The 26,752-nt window shown below is 38.5% G+C and overlaps 1 protein-coding gene across 5 annotated transcripts in view; it reads right to left on the bottom strand.

The window, feature by feature from the left end:
* Positions 1-26,752, bottom strand: part of Wbp2nl (WBP2 N-terminal like) — an 88,858-nt gene that overhangs the window by 43,832 nt on the left and 18,274 nt on the right. Inside the window, exons 2-10 of one of the 5 annotated variants that reach the window (XM_058574334.1) lie at positions 25,098-25,206; positions 24,713-24,854; positions 24,415-24,507; positions 18,875-18,982; positions 7,609-8,279; positions 6,596-6,675; positions 6,186-6,287; positions 5,244-5,326; positions 3,651-3,731 (exon numbers count right to left, since the gene is read on the bottom strand). In XM_058574334.1, the coding sequence (XP_058430317.1) occupies positions 7,840-8,279; positions 18,875-18,982; positions 24,415-24,507; positions 24,713-24,854; positions 25,098-25,206 (892 nt within the window). In that variant the 3' untranslated portion in view covers positions 3,651-3,731; positions 5,244-5,326; positions 6,186-6,287; positions 6,596-6,675; positions 7,609-7,839. Of the gene's footprint in view, positions 1-3,650; positions 6,288-6,595; positions 6,676-7,608; positions 8,280-18,874; positions 18,983-24,414; positions 24,508-24,712; positions 24,855-25,097; positions 25,207-26,752 lie in introns of all 5 variants that reach the window. The other 4 variants (XM_058574333.1, XM_058574332.1, XM_058574331.1 and 1 more) reach the window with 4 other exon arrangements.

The raw sequence follows: 26,752 nt of genomic DNA, 5'->3' as shown, positions 1-26,752 counted from the left end.
CTAAAATCCTACAAGTGAGATTATGTCTAACTAAAAAGTTTCTTCATAACAAAGGAAATAATAAAAAGTGAAAATATAGCATAAGAATGGGAAAAGTGTTTACAAAACACATATCTGAAAAGAAGTTAATGTTCAAAATACAAAAGGAATTCATACTTATAGGGGACAGACAGACATGAGTGGTGGGAATCCAAGGATAAGTCAATAGTTCTATATATTGGGGCCCACTGTGCTGACCCCCACAGGCTTTCACTTTAAAAATTTTTTTTAGTTGTCGATGGACCTTTATTTTTTTTATTTATTTATAATGCAGTGCTGAGAATCAAACCCAGTGCCTCACACATGCTAGACAAGTGCTCTACCACTGAGCCACAGCCTCAGCCCATGCTTTCACTTTTTTTTTTTGGTAGTTGGTCACTACCAAAATTTTTATGTGGTGCTGAGGATCGAACCCAAGGCCTCGCACGTGCTTGGCGAGCACTCTACTGCTGAGCACAACCCCAGCCCCATGCTTTCATTTTTAAAAAGCAATTTACCTAAAGTCTTGCCTGGTTTAAATCTACAGGATATGTTATATTTCTCAGCAAACTACCTATCATCTGCAAAATGTTAATAATATAATGTCCCAAAATGTAATAAGAAGAATACAAGTTACCCTGAAACGTGAGACTTTTGTGACACTACACAGACCAGATCCCAGAACTCAGGGAGATAAGGATAATTCTTTTTAACCATAAAATTTGTAAGAACAGGGCTGGGGGTGTGGCTCAAGCAGTAGCACACTCGCCTGGCATGTGTGCAGCCCAGGTTTGATCCTCAGCACCACATACAAACAAAGATGTTGTGTCTGCCGAAAACTAAAAAATAAAAAAAATATTAAAATTCTCTCTCTCTCTCTCTCTCTCTCTCTCTCTCTCTCTCTCTCTCTCTAAAAAAAAATTGTAAGACAGGTTCCAATTAGAAAGGGTCAGCATGGGCCAAAGTGACGTAGAGTGTCATGGCAGTGGGGACTTGAAAGTCTGATGTCATTCCACTGTCAATCAAAAGTCAAGAGATGGACCTGGGAGGGACTCTGGAAACCTCAAGGGATCCCAATAAAACCAGAGGGCAGGAGAGGAGCTCCGTCCTTCTCCTCTCTGAGAGAACCACTCTCTTCTTAAGAGCGGTCCCTTTCCCCTTTCCTACCCCCTCTAATAAACTCATTCCTGTTATTCTGAGCAACATGGCTGAAATCTTTCTGGCCTGATCACAAGAATGAGGGTTTATAGGCATGGGGGTCTCCCTATTGCTTCAGTTTTCAGAATGCCCCAGGCTTGTAACAATATAACTCAATACAAAAAGATCAATAATCCAATTCAAAATTTGGCAAAGGATCTAAACAGATACATTCAAAAGAAGAAATTCAGAATGTCAACAAGCATGTGAAAAGATGCTCAATATCTCTAATCACAGGTAAATGCATATCAAAACCACCATGAGATGGGATTTCAATTATATTATTATCATTGACAATAATAAACATTAGCAAGGATGTAGAGAAACGGTACCTTGTACAATGTTGGTGGAAATATGAATTAGTAGAGCAATTATGGAAAATAATAGGGGGATTTCAAAAAATTGAAAATAGGCTGGGCACAGTGGTGCATGCCTGTAATCCTAGCAACTCCAGGAGGCTGAGGCAGCAGGATCACAAGTTTGAGACCAGCCTCAGCAACTTATAAAGCTGTCTCAAAGTAAAAAATAAAAAGAGCCAGGAATGTAGCTCATCTGGGAAGCACCCCTGGATTCCATCCCTAGGATCACAAAAAACAAACAAACAAACAAACAAAAAAAAAAAAAACTAAAACTAGAACTATAATATGATTTAGCAATCTCACTTCTGGGTTACATATCCCAAGGGGACTGAAAATAGGATCAAAAAAAAAGATACTTCCACTTCTATGTTCATTGCAGCATCTTCCACAAAAACCAACATATGGAAGCAATCTGAATGTCCTTTTATGAATGAATAAAGAAATACACACACACACACATACACACACACGAACATTAGTTCTAAAAAAGAAAAAAATTGGGCTGGGTTATGACTATAGTGGAGTACTTGCCTTGCACGAGTGAGGCACTGGGTTCGATCCTCAGCACCACATAAAAATACACAAACAAAATAAAGGTATTGTGTACAACTAAAAAATAAATATTAAAAAATACTAAAAATATGAAAAAAGAAACAAATACGTATGTATGTTCCTGAACCAATCAGCAGAGCAAGAACACACCCACACCCACACATACACACAAAAAAGAAACCAAAATGAAAAAGATTCTTAATGAAAAATGAAGGAACTATCTCTACTGGGATAGTCAGACTGGTCAACCAGAATGGCTGGTCATTTCTATGCTTATCTGTCTCTTTCTGCTTCTTCTTGAGCACTGTAGAGAGAGTGAGCAAGGGCTTGGGGTTATTAGCTCCTTTCCTCTTTTTATGTTGTTTTCTGAGCTGCCAGTTGGAAGCAGGTTGAAAATAACTCTCACCAGTATGAGGTAGGATGGGATGGGAAACACTATCAGACGCAGTTTTGTCCACACAGACCAGACTGGGCACTCCCAAGGTGGAGCTGCTGCAGAGTTCTATGAGGGCAGTTCTGGCATGTGGGGCTTAGGTCTGATCAGACCTCAGGGGCTTTGTTGTGTAGTGTCTGATCCGGAAAGATTAGATCAACACCCCCATAGAGCCTAGAGTTGCAAATCTCTGATGGGAGTCTGGAGCCTCCCAAGAATTCTACTCTTGGAACAGGGAGTCTGGATCTCAGGAGCCTCCCAAGAATTCTACTTGGGCACAGGGGAGCAAATCCTCCACCCCTTTGCTGCCCAAAAATACAGCCTTCCCAGACTTAGCCCAAGTGTATTCACACCTGCCTGTTCAGATTCCTGACCTACTTCAGCTGGTCATGGGAGCCACTAGACTTAAAGGAGAAGGCAGGTAGGCTCCCCTTTGCTTTCTTTTTTCCCCCTTGGTACTGGGGATCGGACTCAGGGACACTTAACCACTGAGCCACATCCCCAGCCCTATTTTGTATTTTATTTAGAGACAGGGTCTCACTGAGTTGCTTAGTGCCTTGCTTTTGCTGAGGCTGGCTTCAAACTCATGATCCTCCTGCCTCAGCCTCCAGAGCCACTGGGATTACAGGCGTGCACCACCACGCCCAGCTCCCCTTGGCTTTTCTGACTTGAATCCCCCTGGTACAATCTTCATTATTTCTGTTCTGCTAGGTACATCCTAGGCCACATGGTAGGTGCCTGTGAGACAGTATGGCAGTGTTTATTATGATCTTCCAGCTCCCACAGCAGCTGCAGCATGGCCATGATGCCTCCCACCTCATCTCCCCATGGCCAGTTGAGAAACACCAAGCACTTTCAAATACCAGTGCACAGTATAACTGAATCATCTAAGTTCAGGTTGCTTTTCTGATCTCAAGTTTTTTCTATACCAAATAGTTTCTGTGTTCTCCCTCCCTCTATGCTGAATCAGCGCTGCTACAGCTGCTGCTGCCATTAACCATTTTAGCTCTTCAATGCACCCAAATTTCTGAGTCTCTAAGACACTCTGACTGTCCGATATTGAATTTTAGTAAAATCCCTCTTTTACCCACCTCACTGAGAAGCAGTACTCTTGCTTCTTGAATCCCGAGCCATGGAGAAACTAGGAAAGCATCTTTCCTCTAATCCGCCATCTTGAATCCTCCCATACAAGATTTTCAAGCAAGCAGCCAGGCACCAGACAAGGAAAATCAAACCAAATGTGAAGAAAAGGGATATTAGCTTTTGTGGAAACTCAAATCCTGAGATTAGGATTAAGACCAATGCTCAAAAAGTAGAGGGGATGCAAAGAGGATAGCAGGGAAATGAAAATCTGGGAGGTGGGGGAAGGAATTATGAGTCTCTCAAGGAGTAGGCGTTGGGCTCCTGCTCCACAGTCCTCAGGGGCAACATGGTGCATAGAGTTACAACTATTCATAATCTTAGGTTACAACTCCACCCAAGATTCTGGGGTAACAAGGAAAATGCCACACTCTCTTGATGGGACTGTCAGACTAGACAGTGCTGTTTCAGAAGTATTGTGATGACTGGCAGCGCCTTCTCAGCAACTTGACACCACATAAAATCTGGATACTTTTGCATAATCTTGGAATTTGTGAGGAACCCACCAACTAGGTAGATGATGGGAGGGGTCCTGGTAACAGAATTAAATTTAAGGAAAACAGACATGAAATATTTCTTTCTTCACCTAGTGTTCTACGGATTGAAAAAAATCACACCAGCTATACATTTTCCCTGATTCCTCATTGTTGAGAAAGAAAAGTTCTGGTTAACAGGCTGGTGGTGGGCATGCACTCACGAAAGGAGTATTTGGGGGTTCATGTTTTGGGTCCACTCTAGGACTAAAATGCCTTCTTTCCATCTCTGTATTTCTAATACAAAATGAGGAGACAGAGTAGACAATAGAGCAGTTTCTGTATCACAGCCAGGGAAGAGTTAGGAAGAAGAGTGGAATCCACAAGCACAAAAATAAAGTACCCAGGGGCTGGAGTTGTGGCTCAGTGGTAGAGCGCTTGCCTAGCATATGTAAGGCACTGGACTCAATCCTCAGCACCACATAAAAATAAATAAATAAAGTAAATGTATAAAAAAAAAGAAAGAAAGAAAGTACCCAAAATATCAGTGGGTGTCATAAGGACCCAATGAGTACTTTGAGACTGTAGCAGGCCCAGCTAAATTCTCACTGAGTTTGTTCTAAACAGAACAGTCCCTTTGAATACACAGGACACAAAGCACTTCTCATAAAAAATACCTCTTATAGAAAGAATCTGACTCAATCTTTTGGAAATAATTGTACCAGGCAGTGAGAGCTAACAGTAGGTATGCCACACAGCACCATGTGGAACCAAACTTGGTTCTGCTTGGTCCCAAATAGCCAGCTTGGTGGAAAAATAGCAGCTTGGTGGACCAGGTGAACAGGCACCTTTAGCAGAAGAGAACATGAAAGTAAAGTCTCCCACTCTCAGGAGACTCAGGCCTGCTACACTTTCTAGATAATCGGACCTTACCTCAAATCTACTGGAAGGAAGAGGAGTAAAGTTGAATTTTTACCTTTTTAGATTTCAAGTCCCTATATGTTTGCAAAATATCAGTTATTTAGAGAACTATTAAGGTATAAAAGAGGTCACACCCTGTTCCCAACTCACCGTCACATTCCAGCAGACACTGAAAAGTTGAACATGGGGAACCTTATTCCTGCTCTAGTTCAAAGATTCTCTCCTTTCTTCCTCTTTTGTCATTTTTGCCCATGTACAGTGGTTTGGAAGTAAGAAGAAACATTTTTATAAGAAAAATATATCATCAATTTCCTGTAAAAACTTTGGAGAAAGAGTCAGATCTGTGGCCTGTGTTCAATATGTAGCATGGTCTGGATTCCCTGTTTGGAGCTTTGAGAAAGGGTTATAGCTATGTTTTCCCTTCTCCTCTGTCCAGTTACCTAGGCAAAGTGGCAGTCTCCATGCTATTGACATTCCAGCCGCCTAGACCCATGACTCTGTGACAATACTTTCAGAGTGATAGCAGCAGCTACTTTCCATATTACCATATGTATTCTTTTTAAAAATATTTTTTTACTTGTAGATGGACACAATACTTTTATTTATTTATTGTTTTATGGTGCTGAGGATTGAACCCAGTGCCTCCCACATGAGAGTGCTCTACCACTGAGCCACAATCCCAGTCCATCATATATCTTTTTCAAGAAGGTCTCCCATTCTCTGTAAATTGGAATTGAAGTTCTTTTTCTCTGGAATGGGAAGAAGAGCTTTAACTTCTCTTCACTGTTAGAAAGAGCTTTAAGGTTTAGCAACTCCAGACAGCTGCAATGGATAATAAGCCATAGGGACTGTGGAACCTAAAGGCCCAACAGCCACGGACTGGGCCATGGGAAGATACAGAGAGGTGCCAGGGATGCAGCTGACATGGTAGGGAATGTGGTGGCCCCTGGGTGCACAAAGCCCGGAAGACAGAGCTCTGAGTGAGCAGGTGGAGCATCAGCACAGGAAGGAGCCTGAGGAAGATGTAAGGTCTGAGGGTGTACCAATTCCCAGGAGGCTGCACTGGGTAGGCTGGCTGCATTGGATACTGACCTTTGCTGTTCATGGTAGCAGCGGGTCCAGTTTGACTCGGTGTGGCTGACAGTTATTTTTTTTCGTCCTCTTCCTGTTCGGAGTCACTCAATATCTATAAATCTTTGGAGATTAAAATGATTTCTTATTTCAGGTTGCATTTTGCTAACACTAGTCGAGTATCTTTGGAAATATTTTTCAGTCACATTATTGCCTTAATTGGCAATTCATCTTTTTGTCCATTTTTTCCCTTTGGGGTTGATTTGTGGTTCTTCATATATTCTGACTATAAATCATTTGTTCATTAATCTATATGCTGGAAATGGTTTTCTCCAAGTCTGCTGTTGCTGCCCCCGACCCTCGCGGGTAGCTGAACTTAAGCTCGTATGAATTTCCAGGGACACCAAATAAAACACAGACAGACACTTTACCTTTAAACAAGCTTTAGGATGTTTCTCCTCTCTCAGCCTCAGGCTCCCCAAATTGGAGAGCAAGAGAAAGTCACGAGAGGCTGGCAAGAGAGAAAGAGAGCATGGTTGGAAGTGGGCTTTTATTGGGGTGGGGAGACTCTTGTTCTTAGAAAGTTCCATCCAAAAAAGGCCAGAAAGGGCAGGGTTAAAAGGGACGAGTATAATTCAACCCAAGGGGAGTCGCCTACATCTGAAGACACGCCCTCAACTTCCTGAACCAGGACAATGCCCAGATCACTACAAAATGTAGTGGTCAAAGCCTCTGGCTTCAGGATGGAAGGCGTGAGTCATTCAGAGTGGCTCCCCACATGCTGTCTTTTTTTTAAATATTTTTTTTAGTTGTTGATAGACCTTTGTTTTATTTATTTATGTGTGGTGCTGAGAATCTAACCCAGTGTCTCACTCATGCCAGGCAAGTGCACTACTGCTAAGCCCCAGCCCCAGCCCCAGCCCCTGCTGTCTATCTTTTAACTTTTATTACACATAAGTTTTAAATTTTGACATAGTCAAGTTTGACACTCTTTCCTTTTCTTTTTGGTCTTCTCAAAAGCTCCTTTCTCTACCTCCACACATCATTTTCAACAGCTGCATAATACTTCATTGTATAAATATATCATAATGTATAAAATTCTCTCTTATTACTGGAAATTTAGGTTATTCCATCCTTTCATTAATGTACAGAATAATGTGGAAAATAACTGTGTTCATCATGATATTCTTAGCACATGTCTCAGTGCCTATAAAGAAAGCATAATAAATGTTTCTTGAAGAGGGATGAGGAGAAAAGCAGGAAGCTTTTCCAAACTCTTATACAAAATGTTAAAAATGCAGCCCAAAGTCAACCAAATTATTGGCAATATTGGGAAAATAGCTCTGTAATGCTCCTTTAGCCCAGATAACCAAAAGATGAGTCTGCTTCTAAAATCTAGGAGGGTTGGGGGAGCAGATATATAGCTCAGTGATAGAGCGCTTACCTAGCATGTGCAAGATGTACGAGGTCCTAGATTCAATGCCCAGAACTGCAATAATAATAACAATTAAGTAGTTAGTTTAAAAATATAAAATATAGGCATAGAAATAAAGCCTAGCCTTACCTTATGATTGCCCTTTCAAGGAGTATAGGCCTGTTATCAGTATACCTGCATCCTCTCCCTTATTTTGACTTCAATGTTAGGGTGCTGCTTTGCTTGATAAGTAGTCAAGGTTTACATTTTAGAAGTGAGAGAATAGGCCGCAGAAGCTGAGGTAGAGGGAGAAGCAGCTTCATGTCCAGGAGTCTGTGCTGTTACAGTTTTGGGATTCTGGACTCCAGATCCAGCATGTGGAGCTGGGGATCTAGAAGGGGGGACTACAGGTCTTGAACTTCTCGAAGATGGGTCTTCATATCCAGGAGGTGGGACTCCATATCCAGGAGGTGGGACTCCATATCCTGGAGGGGGGGCTCCATATCCTGGAGGGAGGGCTCCATATCCTGGAGGGAGGGCTCCATATCCTGGAGGGGGGGCTCCATATCCTGGAGGGGGAGCTCCATATCCTACAGGAATGGCTCCATATGCCATAGGAGGGGCTCCATATCCTGCAGAGGGGGCTCCATATCCTGCAGGAGGGGCTCCATACCCTGACTGGGGGCCTCCATAAACCAAAACTGGGAATGACAAAGAGAGAAAAAACAATTCAGTTATTCTGGGGACAAAGAATAAATGAGAGGAAAGAACATCAAAACAAAAACAGAAAACACTGAGGCAAACTAACAGAAGAAGAGAATTCAGGTAGAATAATGCTAAAACATTTTTCCTTCAGCCATACCAGCTAAAAGCTTTATCATTTCCTATTGTGGAGAGACGCAAAAGAACATAAAAACAATCCTATAGTTAAATTGGTACATTATTTATAGTTGTGCACAGATACATATTTTATTTAATAAAGTTTGTTTTGATTATGAATAAGGTACTACATGCTCAGTGAGGAAAATTTATTTGGACTATAGAGGGTAAAAAGTGAATAAAGAAGAAAGTCATCTATAATTTCATTATCAAAAAACAAATACTAGGGCTGGGGTTGTGGCTCGGTGGTAGAGCGCTTGCCTAGCATTTGCCAGGCCCTGGGTTCAATCCTCAGCACCACATAAAAATAATTTTTTTTTTTTAAAAGAGAGAGAGAGAGAGAGAGAGAGAGAGCGAGAGAAGAGAGAATTTTAATATTTATTTTTTAGTTTTCGGCAGACACAACATTTGTTTGTATGTGGTGCTGAGGATAGACCCAGGGCCGCACGCATGCCAGGCGAGCACGCTACCGCTTGAGCCACATCCCCAGCGCAAAAAAATAAATTTTTTTTATTGTGTCCAACTACAACTAAAAAAAAAAAAAAAAAATACTAGTTTGATGTATTTCTTCATAGAATCTTGGTGAAAATTTTTATACAATCATGATCATATTGATATGTAATTTTTACTTTTTTGTTAATATTATTTAAAATTCTTTATATCATTAATTTACTTCATACATTGAAAGCAGGATGATAATTTGTTATATGGATTGATGCTACTTAATTTCCCTGTTGTTATAAAGCCTGCTGTTTCCGGGGCTGGGGCTGGGGCTCAGTGGTAGAGCACTTGCCTAGCATGCGTGAGGCACTGGGTTCGATCCTCAGCACCACATAAAAAAATAAATAAATAAGTAAAATAAAGGTATTGTGTCCATCTACAACTAAAAATAAAATTAAAAAAAAAAGAAAGCATGTTGTATCCAAATTTCCAATTACTATTATAATAAACAGGAGCTTCATTTCCTTGGGCCACATTCCCCAAAGTGACTTAAATGGGCCAAGGTGAATGAACAACTATAAAGTTATTTTGGTGTAATTCATACATATATTTAAGCTAACTGATTCTATAGTAGATGACAAATATATAGTAGATAACAAATAAATAGCATTTCATTCATTCTTCATTATGAATTCAGCTCTTCTCAACTAATGTATTTGGTCTTATAAAATCTTTTTAAAATAAATCTTTCAAGTATTGTAATAATGACTCAACCAACAATTTCAGTGACAAACTTAGTGTTAAAGCAAGTAACTTCAAATAGATTGATGCCTAAATGAAGTGTGTCTAGTGAAAAGCCCTTTTGAACTTGCCTCTCATGTGAACATGCGTAAGGTCATCACCCATTTAAAATGTCCAGCCTGAGAGATGTTACAAGCTTAGAAGCTAGTGTTTTCATTCTCAACTGAAAATCAACGACTTTTCCTACATCCATCAAAGAACTGAGGTCACAAGGCAACTTAGCACCCCTAAACATGGAGAGAAAAGTGAATACAGAAAATCACAGTAGAGATCACCTTACCCAGAGAAGCCAGTAACTGGACTTTTTTCCTATTTGATAACAATGGAGAGAGAAATGCAACACACTTTAAGATGGAGTTCTTACAGAAAACTAAAGACAACAGAAGGCATGGAACGGGGTTGGAGAGGAAACTAAGAGGAACTTAAGCCTTTGATATTACAACCAGAGCAAACACTAAACACTGTTTAACTCCTAGCCAGACTGATTTTTAAAAACTCACATTAAAAGCCTAAATACCTTAGTTACTATAACTTAACAGATCATGTCCAACTTTTCAACAAAAAAACACAACCCTTAATAAAAGGCAAGAAAAAAACAGCCTAATGAGCCAAAGAAAGAATAAAAACTATTCTCAGATGTGATGCAGAGTTTGGAACTATCATATTGGGAAATTAAAATAATTATGAATAATCTAGAAAGAACTCCAAAGGAAAAAACAGATATCACATAAGAACAGATTGTAGTGTATGCAGGGTGCTATCATTTGGATCTTGAATATCCCTCAAAGGTCCATGTGTTAAAGGTTTGGTTCCCAGGGTAGCACTATTAGGAGGTATTGTGAATCTTCAGGAGAAGGAGCCTTATGGGAAGACCTTGGTCATTGAGGGGTAGTCAGAAGGAGACTACAGGACTCTCATCTCTTCCTCTTTCTCTCTGCCTCTGAGGTTTTGCTCTGCCACACACTGTCATGATGATGTGCTGCCTTGCCACAGGTCCAAAACAGTAAGGTAATTATCATGGACTGGACCTCCTAAACCATGAGTCCAAAAAAATTCTTTTATTTTTTTAAGTTAATTATCTCAGGTATTATATTACAGTAACATATTAACTTTCTGTTGCTGTGACCAAATACATGAAAATTTTAGCTTAAAGAAGCAAAGATTTATTTTGGCTCACAGTTTCAGAGGTTTCAATCCATAGTCATTTGACCCCATTGCTCTTGGGCCTTTAGCAAGGCAAAACATCATAGCAGAGAGCACAACATGAAACACAGCTGCTCACCTCATGGCAGCCTGGAAGAAGAGGGGGTGGGCAAGGACAAGGTATACCCTTCAAGGACATACCCCCAGTGACCTACTTCTTCCAGCTAGGTCTCACCTCCTAAAGTTCCACCACCTCTCAATACTGCCAACAGCTGGGGACCAAGCCTTTAATACATGAGCCTTTGGGTGACATTCCAGATCCAAATTATAACATGATAAAAAACTAACATATAGGGAGATGGAAATTCTTAGAATCAAATGAAAATGCCAGAAATAAGAAACAGTAAAAGAGAAATTAAGAATGCCTTCTTTTCCCCCATTGGATCAAACTAAACAAAAATGAAAATACAGCCTATCAAAATTTGTGGGATGCAGTGAAATTAATGCTGAAAGAGGAATTGATAGCACTGAATTTATAGCACTGTGAACACACACACACACACACACACATATACATATGGAAAACTTTGGAGATATAGATATATATATATGAATGAAGTAGAGCTGGGCCCAGTGATGCATGACTGTAATCCCAGCAACTCTGACCAGCCTGAGAAACCATACAAACATATGGAAATTGAACAAGACTCTCTTAAATAAAGAATGGATCAAAAAATAAAGAGAATATAGGTGCTGGGGTTGTGGCTCAGTGGTAGAGTGCTTGCCTAGCATGGGTAAGACCTGGCTCAGCACCACATAACGATAAATAAATAAAGGTATTGTGTCCATCTACAACTAAAAAATATTTTTAAAATAAAATTTAAAAAATAAAAAATGAGAATATAAATCAAGAAATTCTTAAAAACAAATGAGAACAGAAATACAATGTATCAAAATTTCTAGGACAGTATGAAAGCAATTCTAAGAGAAAAATTAATAGCACTGAGTGCTTCCATTTAAAAAATAAATGCCAAATAAATAAGCTATGCCCTACCTCAAGGTCTTAGAAAAAGAAGAACAAACTAACTCCAAAACCAGTAAATAAATAATTAAGATCAGAGCTGAAATCAATTGAAATTGAAAGAATAAGAAAACAATACACAGTATCAATGCAAAGAATTGGTTCTTTGAAAAGATAAGACTGATGAACCCTTAGCCAAACTAACAAAAGAAAGAATGTGACCAAATAAATATGATCAGAGATAAAAAAGGAGATATCACCACAGAACCTTCTGAAATCCACAGAATTACCAGAATTTATTTTGAAAATTTATACTACCATAAACTGAAAAACCTAGAAGACATTGACAAATTTCTAGACACCTATAACCTGTCCAAATTAAATCAGGAAGATCTAGAAAACCTAAACAGATCAATATCAAATAATGACATTAAAACATCAATTAAAAGCTTTCCAAAAGGGAAAAACCCAGGACCGCATGGAATCTTAGCTGAATTCTAATAGACCTTTATAGAAGAAGTAACACCAGTCTTTCTCAAATTATTCCATGATATTGAAAGGGAGGGAACATGTCCAAAAACATTCTATAAAGCTAGTATAACCCAGATACAAAAACCAGACAAAGACACATCAAGGAAAGAAAACTACAGACCAAGGGCTGGGGTTGTGGCTCAGTGGTAGAGCACTTGCCTAGCATGTGTGGGGCACTGAGTTTGAGTCTTGCTGAGACTCAATTGACAACTAAAAAAATAAAGAAAACTACACTAATATCCCTGATGAACATAAATGCAAAAATTCTTATAAAACATTAGCAAACTGCAGTCAAAAACATATTAAGAGGCTGGTGTCACAGCTCAGTCATAGAGCACTCTTCTAGTATGTGTGAGGCACTGGGTTCAACTCTCAGCACCACATATAAATTAATTAATTAATTAATTAATTAAAGGCCCACTGACAACTAAAAAAATTTTTTTAAATATTAAGATGATAGATAATACACCATGATCAAGTAGGTTTTATCCCAAGATGCAAGGTTGGTTCAACAAACACAAATCAATAAATGTAATTCACCACATAAATAGAATTAAGAATAAGAATCATATAATTATCTCAACAGATACAGAAAAGGCCTTTGATGAAATCCATCACCCATTCATGTTAAGAACACTGGAGAAACTAGGGATCTATGGAACTTACTTCAACATCGTAAAGGCTACTTATGACAAACCCAAAGCCAACAGCATACTGATGGAGAAAAACTAAAAACATTTCCTCTAAAATTAGGAACAAGACAAGAATGTCTACTCTCACCAATTTTATTCAATGTAGTTCTTGAAACATTAGCCAGTATGATCAGACAACAAAAGGAAATCAAACAGATACAAATTAGAAAAGATGTCAAACTCTCTCTGCCAATGACATGACCCTACATCTAGAAGACCCAAGAAACGCCACCAGAAGACTTCTAGAGCTAATAAGTGAGTTCAGCAAAATAGGAGAATACAAGACCAAACCTCATAAATATATAGCTTTCTTATACTCCAACAGTAATTCAGCGGAGGAAGAAATCAAGAAAACAATTCCATTCATAATAACCTCCAAAAAAAAAAAAACACAAAACCTTGGAAATTAATTTAATCAAGGGGTACAATGAAAATCACAGAACAGTGAAGAAAGAAATTGAAGAGGACCTCAAAAGGTTCTTCTGAACCTTCCATGTTCTTGGATAGGTGGAATTAATATTGTCAAAATGACCAGACTACCAAAAACAATATACGCATTCAATGAAATCCCCATCAGAATACCAATGACATTCTTACAGAATTATAAGCAATTATCCCCACCCCACCCCCACTTTTTGGTGTATTATAGTTGTACATAGTGATAGAAATTGTTGGTACATACTGATGGGATTTGTAGGTACATACCATGGAGTGATTCCATGCCTAGTATTTTGAGGAGCTTCTACTAATTTTCATAGCAGTTGTACTAATTTACAGTCCCATCATCAGTGTGAAAGTGTTCCTTTTTCTCCACATCCCCTACAGCATTTATTATTCTTTGTAATACTGATGACTGTCATTCTGACTGGTGTGAGATAAAATCTCAGTGTAGTTTTTTTTAATATTTATTTTTTAGTTTTCGGCGGATACAACATCTTTGTTTGTATGTGGTGCTGAGGATCGAAACTGGGCCGCACGCATGCCAGGGGAGCGCGCTACCGCTTGAGCCACATTCCGAGCCCTCAGTGTAGTTTTAATTCTCATTCCCTCCTGAGCTTTAGGATTCTATAGACAAAGTCATTACCTGTACCTAAAATCTAAAATATTGACCCTACATTTTCTTCTAGGAGCTGCACAGTTTCTCGTGTAATTCTGAGGTCTTTGATCCATTTTGAGTTGATTGTTGTGCAGGGTAATAGATAAAGGTATAGTTTCATCCTTCTACATATGGATAACCAGTTGTCCCAGCACCATTTGTCTAAAAGCCTGTCTTTTCTTCAATATATGTTTTTGGCACCTTTGTCAAGAATCAGATGACTGTATCTGTGTGGTTTGTCTGTGTCTTCTTTTCTGTATCATTGGTCTATGTGTCTATTTTTATGTCAGTATCATGCAGTTTTTGTTACTATAGATCTGCAGTATAATTTGAAGTCAGGTACTGTGGTGCCTTAAGCATTGTTTTTTGGCTTAAAATGACTTTGGCTATTGCAATGGTTGTTTTGAATTGCCGATTTGATTGGATTAAGAGATGCCAAAGACTAAGAGGTTTCTGGGTGTGTCAATGAGGGTGTGTCTAGTAATGATTGACATGTGGGATAGCAAACAGAAGTGGAGACCCTCCCTAAGTGTGGGCAGCACTGTTTCCACAGTTTGGGTAGAATAAAGTTGAAAGAACAAGAAAGCAGCAGTAGATGCAAACTTGATTCTTCTTTAACGGGTTCCTGATTGCTACTGCAATCACCTGAGGATATCAGACTCTCACTCCTTCACTCTTCCAAAGGGAACAATGCCAGTGATTCTCCAGGGAGTTACCAGAGCGTTAGGTCTGGGACTGGGGTAGCAGCTTTGATCCCTCTTGTTCTGAGGCTTTAGCATCTTGGATTGTGCAGCTACTAGTTCCTCCAGATCTCCAGCCTGTAGACGGCCACTGTGGACTATCCAGCTTCTAGTCATATAAGTCAATCTAATAAATTCCCTTTTTATAATTATACTTCCTATTGATTCTGTTCCTCTAGAGAACCCTAATACACCTATTCTGGGTCTTTTATTTTCCTAAATGAATTTTAGGAATGGTTTTTCTAGTTCTATGAAGAATGCCCTTGGTTATTTAATGGGGATTGCCTTGAATCCGTATATTGCTTTTGGTAGCATGATCATTTTGACAATATTAATTCTGCCCATCCAAGAATGTGGGAGCTCTTTCCATCTCCTGGGGTCCTCTTCAATTGCTTTCTTCAATGTTCTATACTTTTCGAGGTCTTTCACCTCCTTGTTTAGATTTATTCCTTGGAATTTTATTTTTTTCAAAGCTATCGTGAATGGAATTGTTTTCCTGATTTTTTTCTTAGCAGATTTATTCTCGATATATAGGAATGCTATTGATTTTGTATGTTGATTTTGTAACCTGCTACTTTGCCAAATTTGTTTATTAGCTCCAGCAGTCTTTTGGTGGAGTTGTTTGGATATTCTAGGTATAGGATCATATCATCTGCAAACAGTGAACATTTGATTTCTTCCTTTCCTATTTTTATCCCTTCTCTTGCCTAATTGTTCTGGCTAAAATTTCTAGCACTATATTAAACAGGAGTTGTGAGAATGGACATCCTTGCTTGACCCAGATTTTAAAGAAAATGCTTTCGATTTCTCTCCTTTTACTATGAGGTTGGCTTTGGGTTTGACATATATAGCTTTTAATGTTGAGATAGGTTCCTCTTATCCCTAGTTTCTTCAATGTTTTTTATCATGAATAGTTGATGAATTTTGTCAAGGGCCTTCTCTTGCATCTACTGAGATGACTAAGTAATTTCTGTCCTTAATTCTATTAATGTGATGAATTAGATTTATTGATTTGCATATATTAAATCATCCTTGCACCTCTGGAATAAAGAAAAAACAATTCCTAAATTCATTTGGAAGAATTATAGACCTAGAATAGCCAAAGCAATACACACAAGAAAAGCAAAGCAGGAGACACCACAATACCTGATCTGAATTATACTACAGAGCTGTAGTAACAAAAACAGCATGGTATTGGCTATAGCCATGAAGAAGACCAAGGGAACAGAATAGAAGACATAGAGACAAATCTACATACTCACAGCCATTTTATACTTGGCAATGGTGCCAAAAATGTATTTTAGAGAAGAGATAGCCTTTTTTAAAAAATGGTTCTGGGAAACTAGATAGCTATATTTAGAAAAATAAAACTAGACCCCTATCTCTTGCCCTGCACAAAAACTCAAATAAAAATGAATCAAAGACTTAAGAATTAGACCAGATACCTTGAAAATGCTAGAAGAAAACACAGGGTCAACATCTCATCATATAGATGCTGACATTAACTTCCTTAACAAAACCCCTAAAGCTCAAGAAATAAAACAAAGAATTAATAAGTGAGATGCCATAGAACTAAAAATCTTCTACACAGAAAAGGAACCAATTAAGAACATGAAGACAGAGCCTACAGGATGGGAAAAAATCTTGGCCAACTACCTGCTGATAGGGGTTTATTATCTAGAAAACATAAAGAACTCAAAAAACTTACACCAAAAAAACCCCCAAATAACCCAATCAATATCTGAGCAAAGGAATTAAACAGAAACTTCTCAAAAGAAGAAACACAAATGGCCACAAATACATGAAAAAATCATATGAAAAAATATCTCTAGCAATATATGAAAAAACATGAAAATATATGAATAAACATTTCTAGAAATCAGGAAAATGCAAATCAAAATTATAGCAAAACTTCTTCTTACTCTAGTCAAGAATGGCAATGATCATGAATACAAACAATAACAAATGCTGGCAAGGTTGTGGGGAAAAGGTACACTTGTACATTGCTGGTGGGACAGCAGACTAATACAACCACTCTGGAAATCAGTATGGAGACTCCTCAAAACACTAGGGATAGAACCATCCTATGACTCAACTATCGAAAAGAAGAAGTCAAACTATCACTGTTTGCTAATGACGTAGTCCTATATGTAGAAGATTGAAAAACTTCCACCAGAAGACTTTTAGAGCTGACAAATGAATCTGGCTAAGTAACAGGATATAAGATCAAAACTACCATAAGATTTCATCTTACTCCAGTCAACAATGGCAATGATCAAGAAACAAACAATATTAAAAAAAAAAAAGAAACAAACAATAATAAATGCTAGCGAGGATGTGGGAATAAAGATGCACTCATACATTACTGGAAGGACTGCAAATTATACCACTATGGAAAGCAGTGTGGAGATTCCTCAAAAAACTATGGATCCGGGGGCTGCAGTTGTGGCTCAGTGGTAGAGCTCTCACCTAGCATGTGTGAGGCAATGGACTTGATTCTCAGCACCACATATAAATAAATAAATATCCATCAACAAGTAAAAAAAATTTTAAAAATGAATAAATTTTTAAAAACTGTGGATGGAACCACTTTATGACCCAACTAGCCTTCTCTTCAGTGTTTACCTGAAAGAACTAAAATTAGCATATTAGAGTGATACAGCCATTACAATGTTTGTAGCAGCACAATTCACAATAGCCAAATTATGGAAACAACTCAGATGCCTGTCAATAGATGAATGTATCAATAAAATGTGGTATATATACACAATGAAGTTTTATTCAATCATAAAGAAGAATGAGATCATGGCATTTGTTGGTAAATGGATGAAAATGGAGAAAATCATGCTAAGTGAAATAAGCCAGGCTCAGAAATCAAGGGTCAAATGTTCTCTCTCATATGTAGAAGCTAAAGCAAAATAAGGGGAGAAAGGTTATAGTGGTAGAAGGAAGATAGAGGGAGGATGAGTGGAATAGAAGGAGAAGGAGGAAGGAAGGAAGAAATGAACTTAACAAAATCATTTATATACATATATAAATGTACCAAAGGTGATTCCATCTTCTTTTTTATATACTGGGGATTGAACCCAGGGGTGCTTAACCACTGAGTTATATCCCCAGCCCTTTTTTTTAAAATATATATACTTTATTTAGAAACAGGGTGTTAAGTTGCTTAGGGTCTCACTAAATTGCTGAGACTGGCTTTTAACTCTCAATCCTCCTGCCTTAACCTCCTGAGCCCACAGCCATCAAGCCTGAAAATTCCATCTTTATATACGGAATATGTTGAAAGTACCAATCAAAAATAAATAAATAGGGCTGAGATTGTAGCTCAATGAAAGAGTGCTTGCTTAGCATGTGTGAAGCACTGGGTTCGATCCTCAGCACCACATAAAAATAAATAAAAGTACTGTGTCCATCTACAACTAAAAAAAATATTATAAATAAATAGTGGCTGGGGTTGTGGCTCGACGGTAGAGCGTTCACCTAGCATGTGTGAGGCACTGGGTTTGATCCTCAGCACCACATAAAAAAATGAATAAAATAAAAGTATTGTGTCCAACTACAACTAAAAAAAATATTTTAAAAAATAAATAAATAAAGGAATGAAAGGAAGTACACTAGAATGGAGGGAGGAGAATAAGGGGAAGGAAAAGGGGAGAAAAGATAGGGGAGATGGAGATTAAAATCAAATTCCTTGCACGTATGATTTTTTTTCAAAATGAACCCAAATACTATGTATAATTATAATGCTCTAATAAAAAATTAAGTCTGAAATGCAAGCTCAGTCATCAGCTGACTTGCCACTAGGTTTCAGTCTGGAAACAGTCACAGATTCAACCATTTTCCCAGCCCCTGAACCTCTGCTGCTCTCCTGCAGTAGAGCTGGGATAAGGCTTCACTGAATAGGTCTGTGAGCCTTTAACAGGAAAACCTTTCCACCATATCTCACCTTGACAAGGTGTCTGTTGAGTGCACATGTTTCCCTCTCCAGTAATAACATAAATTCCTGGAGTGGAGATCCAGTAATTCATAATTCGAAGTGGAGTTCCCCGGGCAGCTGTGAAGACAAATATGGTAAAATAGGAACTCTTTTAATTTTTGTAAGTCAGATACATAGCAGCAATCAACTGAATAATCAACAGCATTAAACACCATTTCACATGTATGTCCCACAAGACTCCTGGGATATGAGATAAAAAATATATATGACACTATCCTGAACTATATGCTTTGAGATAGATTGTGTCTCATTTTTCTATGATTATTCAAGGTCTCTACCTATCATAGTAGAGATTGAGAAAAAAACTTTCACATGAAGATTTATTAAGATGACCAGACATATCCATTAAAGACGAATGTACCAGCAGTGTGGCAGAGAAAAAAGCACTTCTGTCTGTCCCCTCTATATATCTTAGAAGAGCACTTGTGACTGCATTTGTGGGCTGCTAAAATAATCCAGGATGATCTTGTCATTTCATGATCCTTAAACTAATTACATCTACATACATTGTTTTTACAATTAAGTTCACAGGTTCTGAAGGATTACGATATGGATATATCTTTGGGATCCATTATCAGTTTCCCACATTGAGTTCTGGGCTAAGGCATGTGACCAGAAGTAATGTACACAAGTTCCAGGCCTGGCCCATGAAAAGTTCCCAGGTAAAATCTTAACTCTCTTTCCCTCTCTGCTGGCTGCCCCTAAGAAGCCATGGACAGCAAATGTCGAAGATGGCAGAAATCCTATTAACCTAGGTATCCAAATGACTATATGGAACAGTGCCCTCTCTTGCCCCTGCTGATTAGCCTTTCTATAAGCCATAATATCTACAGTCTGAGCATTGTTAACTTGGGGTTTATCTTTTTCAGCAGCCAGCAGCATTTATCCTAACCAATTCAATATAGAGTTAACCTCTTTATCTAAATAACCTTCCTTTTCAATATCTTAATATGTCTTTTATAGTATTTCCTTCAACAAGTAATTATTTTATTCACTTATATGTTTGCCTATTTTAATATGACTCTCACCAGACTATAAGTTTAATAAAGGCTGGAACTATGTGTGCCTTGTTAACTGTCATGTTCCCAATTGTCTCATCTAGGTTTTTTAAAAAAATATTTGAGGGCTGGGGTTGTAGCTCAGTGGTTGAGCTCTTGCCTTGCATGCATGAGGCACTAGGTTCAATCTTCGGCACCATGTAAAAAAATAAAGGTATTGTGTCCATCTACAACTAAAATATAAATATATGTGAAATACATGAATCAAACACCCCTTACATACTGGGTGTGGTGGCACACACCTGTAATTCCAGTGGCTCAGAAGGCTGAGGCAGGTGGATTCAAACCTAGCCTCAGTAACTTAGCTAGGCCTTAAGCAACTTAGCAAGACCCTGCCTCAAAATTTTAAAAAGTACAGCCAGGGGCTATAGCTCAGTGTAGAACATTCCTTAGCATCCCATAAAAATGAAACAAATAAAATAAAGGCATGCTGTCAATCTACAACTACAAAAACAAATTTTTTAAGTAGAAATGGCTGAGGATGTGGCTTAGTGGTAAAGCACCCCTGGGTTCAAACCCCAGTACCAAAAAAAAAGAAAGAAAAAGAAAAAGAAAGGAAGGAAGAGAGAGAGAAAGAAAAGAAAAAAAAAAGAGAGAGAGTGAGCCCTGACACATCAACTCTGCAGAGGGGAAGGGCATCCTCCTGGTCACAGAATTAGATCACAAAACATGATTAGTCGTTAACTCCAAGGGTCTCAAAGGAGTCTATCTCACAAGCCCCAACTCAGGATGGGAGGAAGGGGATGGTAGTTTCCAATACTTAAGCCATAACTTAATCAGACCCAGAGCAGTTCCAGACACTGGGCCAAGTTCGTAGAAGTTGCTTAAATTCTTTCTAAGTGGCTATACAACTGCTGAGACTCTGCACCTAGCTTTGCAGGCCAAGAAGCAGATCTTAATGAGAACACAAACAGGAGTTGAGTTGCCTGACTGTTAGCACATAATTCTAAAAAGAGGCTCTTCTCAGTACTCTGAGGCCCAAATTAAGCGTGATTTCAACACTCAGTAAACTATTTTCCTGAATTCCCCAAACACCTCCAACATACAAGGACTAGACTTCCAAGTGTCCCCTGACCCTGAATCTCCCACAATGTACTTCCTCCATCTGCCAGGCACCTTGTAATCTGATTTCAGGCTCCAGATCTTGTCTGCCCTCTGTACCACCAGGGAGCATGCAGCTGGGTATGGTTTGTGAAGTCCTCAGCCCCTCTCTCTTTATCCTGCATCATTACAGTAATTGTAAAACCTGTTCTCACTCCTCTTCTGTAATGTGGCTCTTCCACCGTCTCCCTTCCTCAGCATTTCACTGAAATCTATTTCCACATGCAGTGCACACTTCTTAGTCTTCATTTTACCAAACATCTCTGAAGTTGCTGATCAGCCCATATTTTTTGAAAATTTCTCCCCCCTTGGCTTTCAGATAATAAACTAACTTGATTCTCCTCCTCCCTTTCACTTGGTCCTTTTTCAATCTTTTTTTTTTTTTTTTGCATATTACTCATTCCCTTATCTTCCATTCTCTTCTTTTCCCTTTCCATTCCTTAAATTTTGAGGACTCTTGGAATCTATCTTCAATTCTCTGAGACAGCCCACTGCACACATGGCTCCAAAGAAGATCTGTGTGAGAAGATTTCCCAATGAGTTTGTAGATACAGCTCATTTTGGGACCCCCAAGCTCCATGACTAGTGGCCTCTAGCATCCCCATATACCACACAATTAATATGACACAGAGCTTAAAAGTATAAAGTCAAAAGGACATGACATCACTTATGTAGTATACTTGCCAAAATGCATGAGCTAAATATAATCATTAGGAAAGAAACAAACCCAAACAGAGGGTCACTGTACAAAACAATAAGCTCCTTTTGAAAAAACAGTGCTGGGATTAAACTCAGGGCCTCACGTATGCTAGGCAAGCTATATCCCCAACCCAACTGTGTTCCTTTTAAAATATCAATGTCATAAAAGACAAACAGACCTAAGTTCCAGATTAAATTAGACAAAGGATGTAGGGCAATTAAATTCAATATGTGACCCAGGATTTGATTCTAGAGCCGGTAGGGGGAGTTCTATTAGAATGAGGAATAGTAATGAGATAATCATTTGAATTTGAATATAAACTATTAAATAATATTATATCAATACTAAAATTTCTGAATTTGATAAACACATTGAGCTAGGATAAGAGAATGCCCCTACTCTAAGGAGCTCACACTTGAATATTTATAAATAGTTCAGCAAAAACAAATCATTCAGCAAAACAAAAAGAAAAAAGAATATTATAAAGCAAATATGAGAATATGTTAATAATGGGTAAATCTAGATAAAGGGAGTCATTGTAACATCTTGAAAATTTTCTTTAGATTTTATTTATTTCATTTTTATTTTGATGCTGGTGATTGAACCCAGGACCTCATTCTTATGAGGCAAGTGCTTTACCTCCAGCCCCTAGATCTATTTTATTTTTTATTTTTTAAATTGCCAATGGACCTTGGGGTTGGGGATGTAGCTCAGTGGTAGAGCACTTGCCTCGAATGCGTGAGGCCTGGGTTCAGTCCCCAGCACCACGTAAAAATAAACAAATAAAAAAAGAATAATAAAGATATTGTGTCCATCTACAACTAAAAAAATACTTTAAAAATTGCCAATTGACCTTTATTTATTTATGTGAGTGCTAAGAATTGAACCCAATGCCTCACAAATGCTAGGCAAGTGTTCTACCACTAAGCCATAACCCCATCCCCTAGATCTATTTTTATAATAAAAAGTTTAAAGGAGAGGGGGGTGGACAGGTTGAGCTTTGGCTAACTGTATAGTCTTGGGAAATTATATAAGCATCATTCACTCAGTTTCCCCATCTATAAGTGTAGATAACGATAGTACCTACATCATAAGATTTTTATAAGGGTTAAATAAGTTGACACGTATAAAGGGGCTTGGAAGACTACACAATATATGATAGATATTTAATAAGCGTTAACCAATGTAATTAGGTTCTAAAATTGAACTCATTTTTTTCTCCAACTTAGATTGATTCATATTCTTTTTTCTAATAGCTTTATTTTACATTCATGTGATGCTGAGGATCAAACCCAGTGCCTCATGCATGCTAGGCGAGGACTCTACTACTGAGCCACAACCCCAGCCCTGACTCATATTCTTGACCATGGTTTATAGCATCATGATCTATTTAGTCTTCTGAAAGAAACTTCATATCATCCTTCTCTTTTAATATTTTTTAGTTATTAATGGACCTTTATTTTATTCATTTATTTTATGTGGTGCTGAGAATCCAACCCAGGGCCTCACACATGCTAGGCAAGTGCTCTACCTCTGAGCCACAACCCCAGCCCTGACTCGTATTGTTAACCATGGTTTATAGCATCATGATCTATTTAGTCTTCTGAAAGAAACTTCATATAATCCTTCTTTAAGTCTCTAATACTATATGCTCATGCCATAAAATATAATATGTATCTGCATATATCTGTCTCTAATAGATTGTGTTTGCCTCAACTAGACTGAAGTTGGGGGTGGAAGGCAAGGGAGGAAGGGAAAGAGCATTCTAGACAAAACAAAGAGTATAAAGGTTCAGAGATAAGAGAATAAGACACAAAGAAGTCTATTTTTATTGAAAGTATAAGTCTAGTATAAAAGTTGAGAGAATCCAGGCATGGTGGTACACACCTGTAATCCCATGAGTTGGGAAGCTGAGGCAGGAGAATAGCAAGTTCAAAGCCAGTCTCAGCAACTTAGCAAGACAGTGTCTCAAAATTTAAAAATAAATAAATAAATAAAGAGGACTGGAGATGTGGCTCAGTAGTTAAACCTCCTGGGTTTGACCCCTGGTACAAAAAAAGAAAAAAAAAAAAGTTGAGAGAGTAAGGGACCTGGAGAGAGGCTAAATTAAATAAAAATACATCACAAAAGGAATATTTGTAGTCAAAGTTTGAAAGGGTTTTCTGGTACATCTATTAAATCAGTGCTGGAGAGCAGTAAGCACCTATACTCCCCTCTCATGGAAGACAAAGACTAAAGCTGAGAGAAGCAAAGACAAGGCCACAGAGAGCAGGGAAGATCAAAAATCATGCCAGAGGCAGAAAAGCTAAGCCACCTGGGGTTGACCAAGAGAAGAGACTACTCAAAAGGTCCATGAAACCAGCATCTAAAGAACAAATACTATCAGGTATAATTAGGCTCTGGGGTGTCTAACTGAAAGCTCCCTCAGACAGGGAGGGACAGAATAATCTTTGTGTTCCCAACACAAATTATGGGACTTGACACACATTAGGTAGGTCCAGGAAATGCCTGCTGAATACATGTGCAAATACCAACTGCCTGATCACAGAGGCCAGCAAATTTTAGCTAACAGTCCTACTTCAATTCCTCCAAACTCCACACTGTTTAATAGCTTTATCAGCAAAGCTCACCAGCAGCGGCAGCTTGTATCAGCAACTCAGCAAATTCAATGGCACCTCCTTTTTTGAAGACTAATTTAAAAGTAGCCTGTCCTTCCCAGCCACCTGTGGGAAGAAAGGGCACACACAGTTACTAAGAGACTGACACAGCTGGCAACAGAAGGACAACCACAGTCACTGAGGAAGCAATATTCAAAGAAGCAGGGCAGTTTCATGAATTCCAACATGAACCATGGCTGAATCTTAGCTTTCTAGATCATTTAGAATCTTTCAAGGGAAAAAAGAAAAACACCTGAGGTGAAAGATTTACCATCTAGAGCTGCATGAACAGTCCCTTGAATGTAGTTGGCATTAAAGAGTGGTTGTTCAACAGTGCAGTTCTTCATCAGATCAAACGGCATCATAAAGGACAGCATGGGATCACTAACTGAGCGTGAAGTCACGAAAATCACCTAAGTGAGAAAAGAAACTCTGGGAAAGGATGCAGAATTCCTCCATAGATTCAGACTCCTAAGAGCAAGGTCATTCTGGCATCCAAAGAACATCACCTGTTTTCTTCCATCTCTCTTTAACATGCAAAATCTCAAAGTGCAAATGTTTGAAAACTCTATGAAAGTCACAGTTTAAGTTCCATCCAGTTTTCAAAAAACCAAACATAGAATTAATTGGCAGGTCAAAAGAAAAGTAGAAATTACCCGGTATGAACTAAGAAACAACGTTCCCCTCTTTACACCACTAAAGAGGTTGGAGTTCTGTGGATGCTGTGGGAAGGAGAGTTCCACATCTGGACTCTGCTTCAAGACACTGGAAAAAAGCAGACAGCACACAGTTTAGGGTTCACATAAAATGACACACACAATGTTCTTAGCACATCTTCTAGTTCAGAGCAAGAACTCAATAAATGTTAGCTACTGCTGCTATTTTAATGAAATAAAAAGGAATTCAATTGATCTTATTTTTGTCAATTCATTCTTAACTTCTGCCTTTTTTTTCAAGCAGGCTCATTTTACTCATTCTTCCCAAAACAGACATATTACTGGTAACATGGACTTTTTCCAGTCCTGGTTATATAGTTTTTGGATTTAGATGCCAGACTCATGTTGCTTCTTATTGAAAAGTGCTTCTGTTTTTCTTCTCCCTCTTTATCGCTAAATTAATTTTCTTTTTCTTGTTGAACATACATCTATTCTCAATGTTTGTTCATTAATTTTTACTCTTCTTGTGCAATAAATACAAAGCACTGGGCTAATAGAAATATTTTGTTGACTCTGGGAAAGAAGGTATTATGGTTTAGACATGAGGTGTCCTTCAAAAGCTCATGTGAAACAATGCAAGAATGTTTGCCGGTACAATGATTAGGTTATGAGCTTTCACCTAATTGGTGAATTATCAGGGAGGTAACTGCACACAGGTAGGATGTGGCTGGAAGAAGTAGGTCACTGGGTTTATATTTTGTTCCTGGGGAGCAGACCTCTGTCTCTACTTCCTGTTGCCATATACTGAGCTGCCTTCCTCCAACATGCCCTTCCACCATGATGTTCTGACTCACCTTTGGCTTTGAGCAATGGAGTTGGCCAGACATGGACTGAGCCTTTGAAACCATGAGCCAAAATAAACTTTCCCTCCTCTATATTTTTTTAAAATATTTTTTAATATTTATTTTTTAGTTTTCGGCGGACACAACATCTTTGTTTGTATGTGGTGCTGAGGACTGAACCCGGGCCGCAGGCGTACCAGGCAAGCGCACTACCACTTGAGCCACATCCCCAGCCCCAACTCTATATTGTTCTTGTCAAGTCTTCTGGTCACAGCAACAAAAAAATTGACTAAAACAGAAAGTAGGAATACAGACTGCCTCAGCACCCTAGGACACTTTGTTCCCTTAGCCTCTCTTATCCTCCCTTCACAGTGAACCTGGAAAATTTAGACTCAGCTTTTCTCTCTCATAAAATCCTGTTGGGAGCTGGGCATGGTAGCACATGCCTATAATCCCAGCAGCTCAGGAGGCTAAGGCAGGAGGATCGGAAGTTCAAAGCCAGTCTCAGCAACTTAGCAAGGCTCTAAGCAGCTCAGCAAGACCCTGTCTCTAAATAAAATATTAAAAGGGTTGGGAATATGGCTCAGTGGTTAAGTCCTGGGTTCAATCCCCAGTACCAAAAAAAAAAAAAAAAAAAAATCCTGTTGAGGTTTTTGCTTTCTCAATAATTAAATAATTATTATATAATAATTATGTAACTATTACATACTTATTAGTATATAATAATCATATAACTATTACATAATAATTATTAATTATCAGAGATATATTGTTCAATTTTTCCTATTGGCCCTGGCAAAGACTAAGTATTAC

Source organism: Marmota monax, unplaced genomic scaffold (assembly GCF_021218885.2).
Source record: "Marmota monax isolate L192 unplaced genomic scaffold, Marmota_monax_Labrador192_F-V1.1 WCK01_AAM20220418_F8-fsc00051, whole genome shotgun sequence".
Classification (NCBI taxonomy): domain Eukaryota; kingdom Metazoa; phylum Chordata; class Mammalia; order Rodentia; family Sciuridae; genus Marmota; species Marmota monax.
Note: the sequence above shows the minus strand (reverse complement) of the source record. Positions and strands in the feature narration are given on the sequence as shown.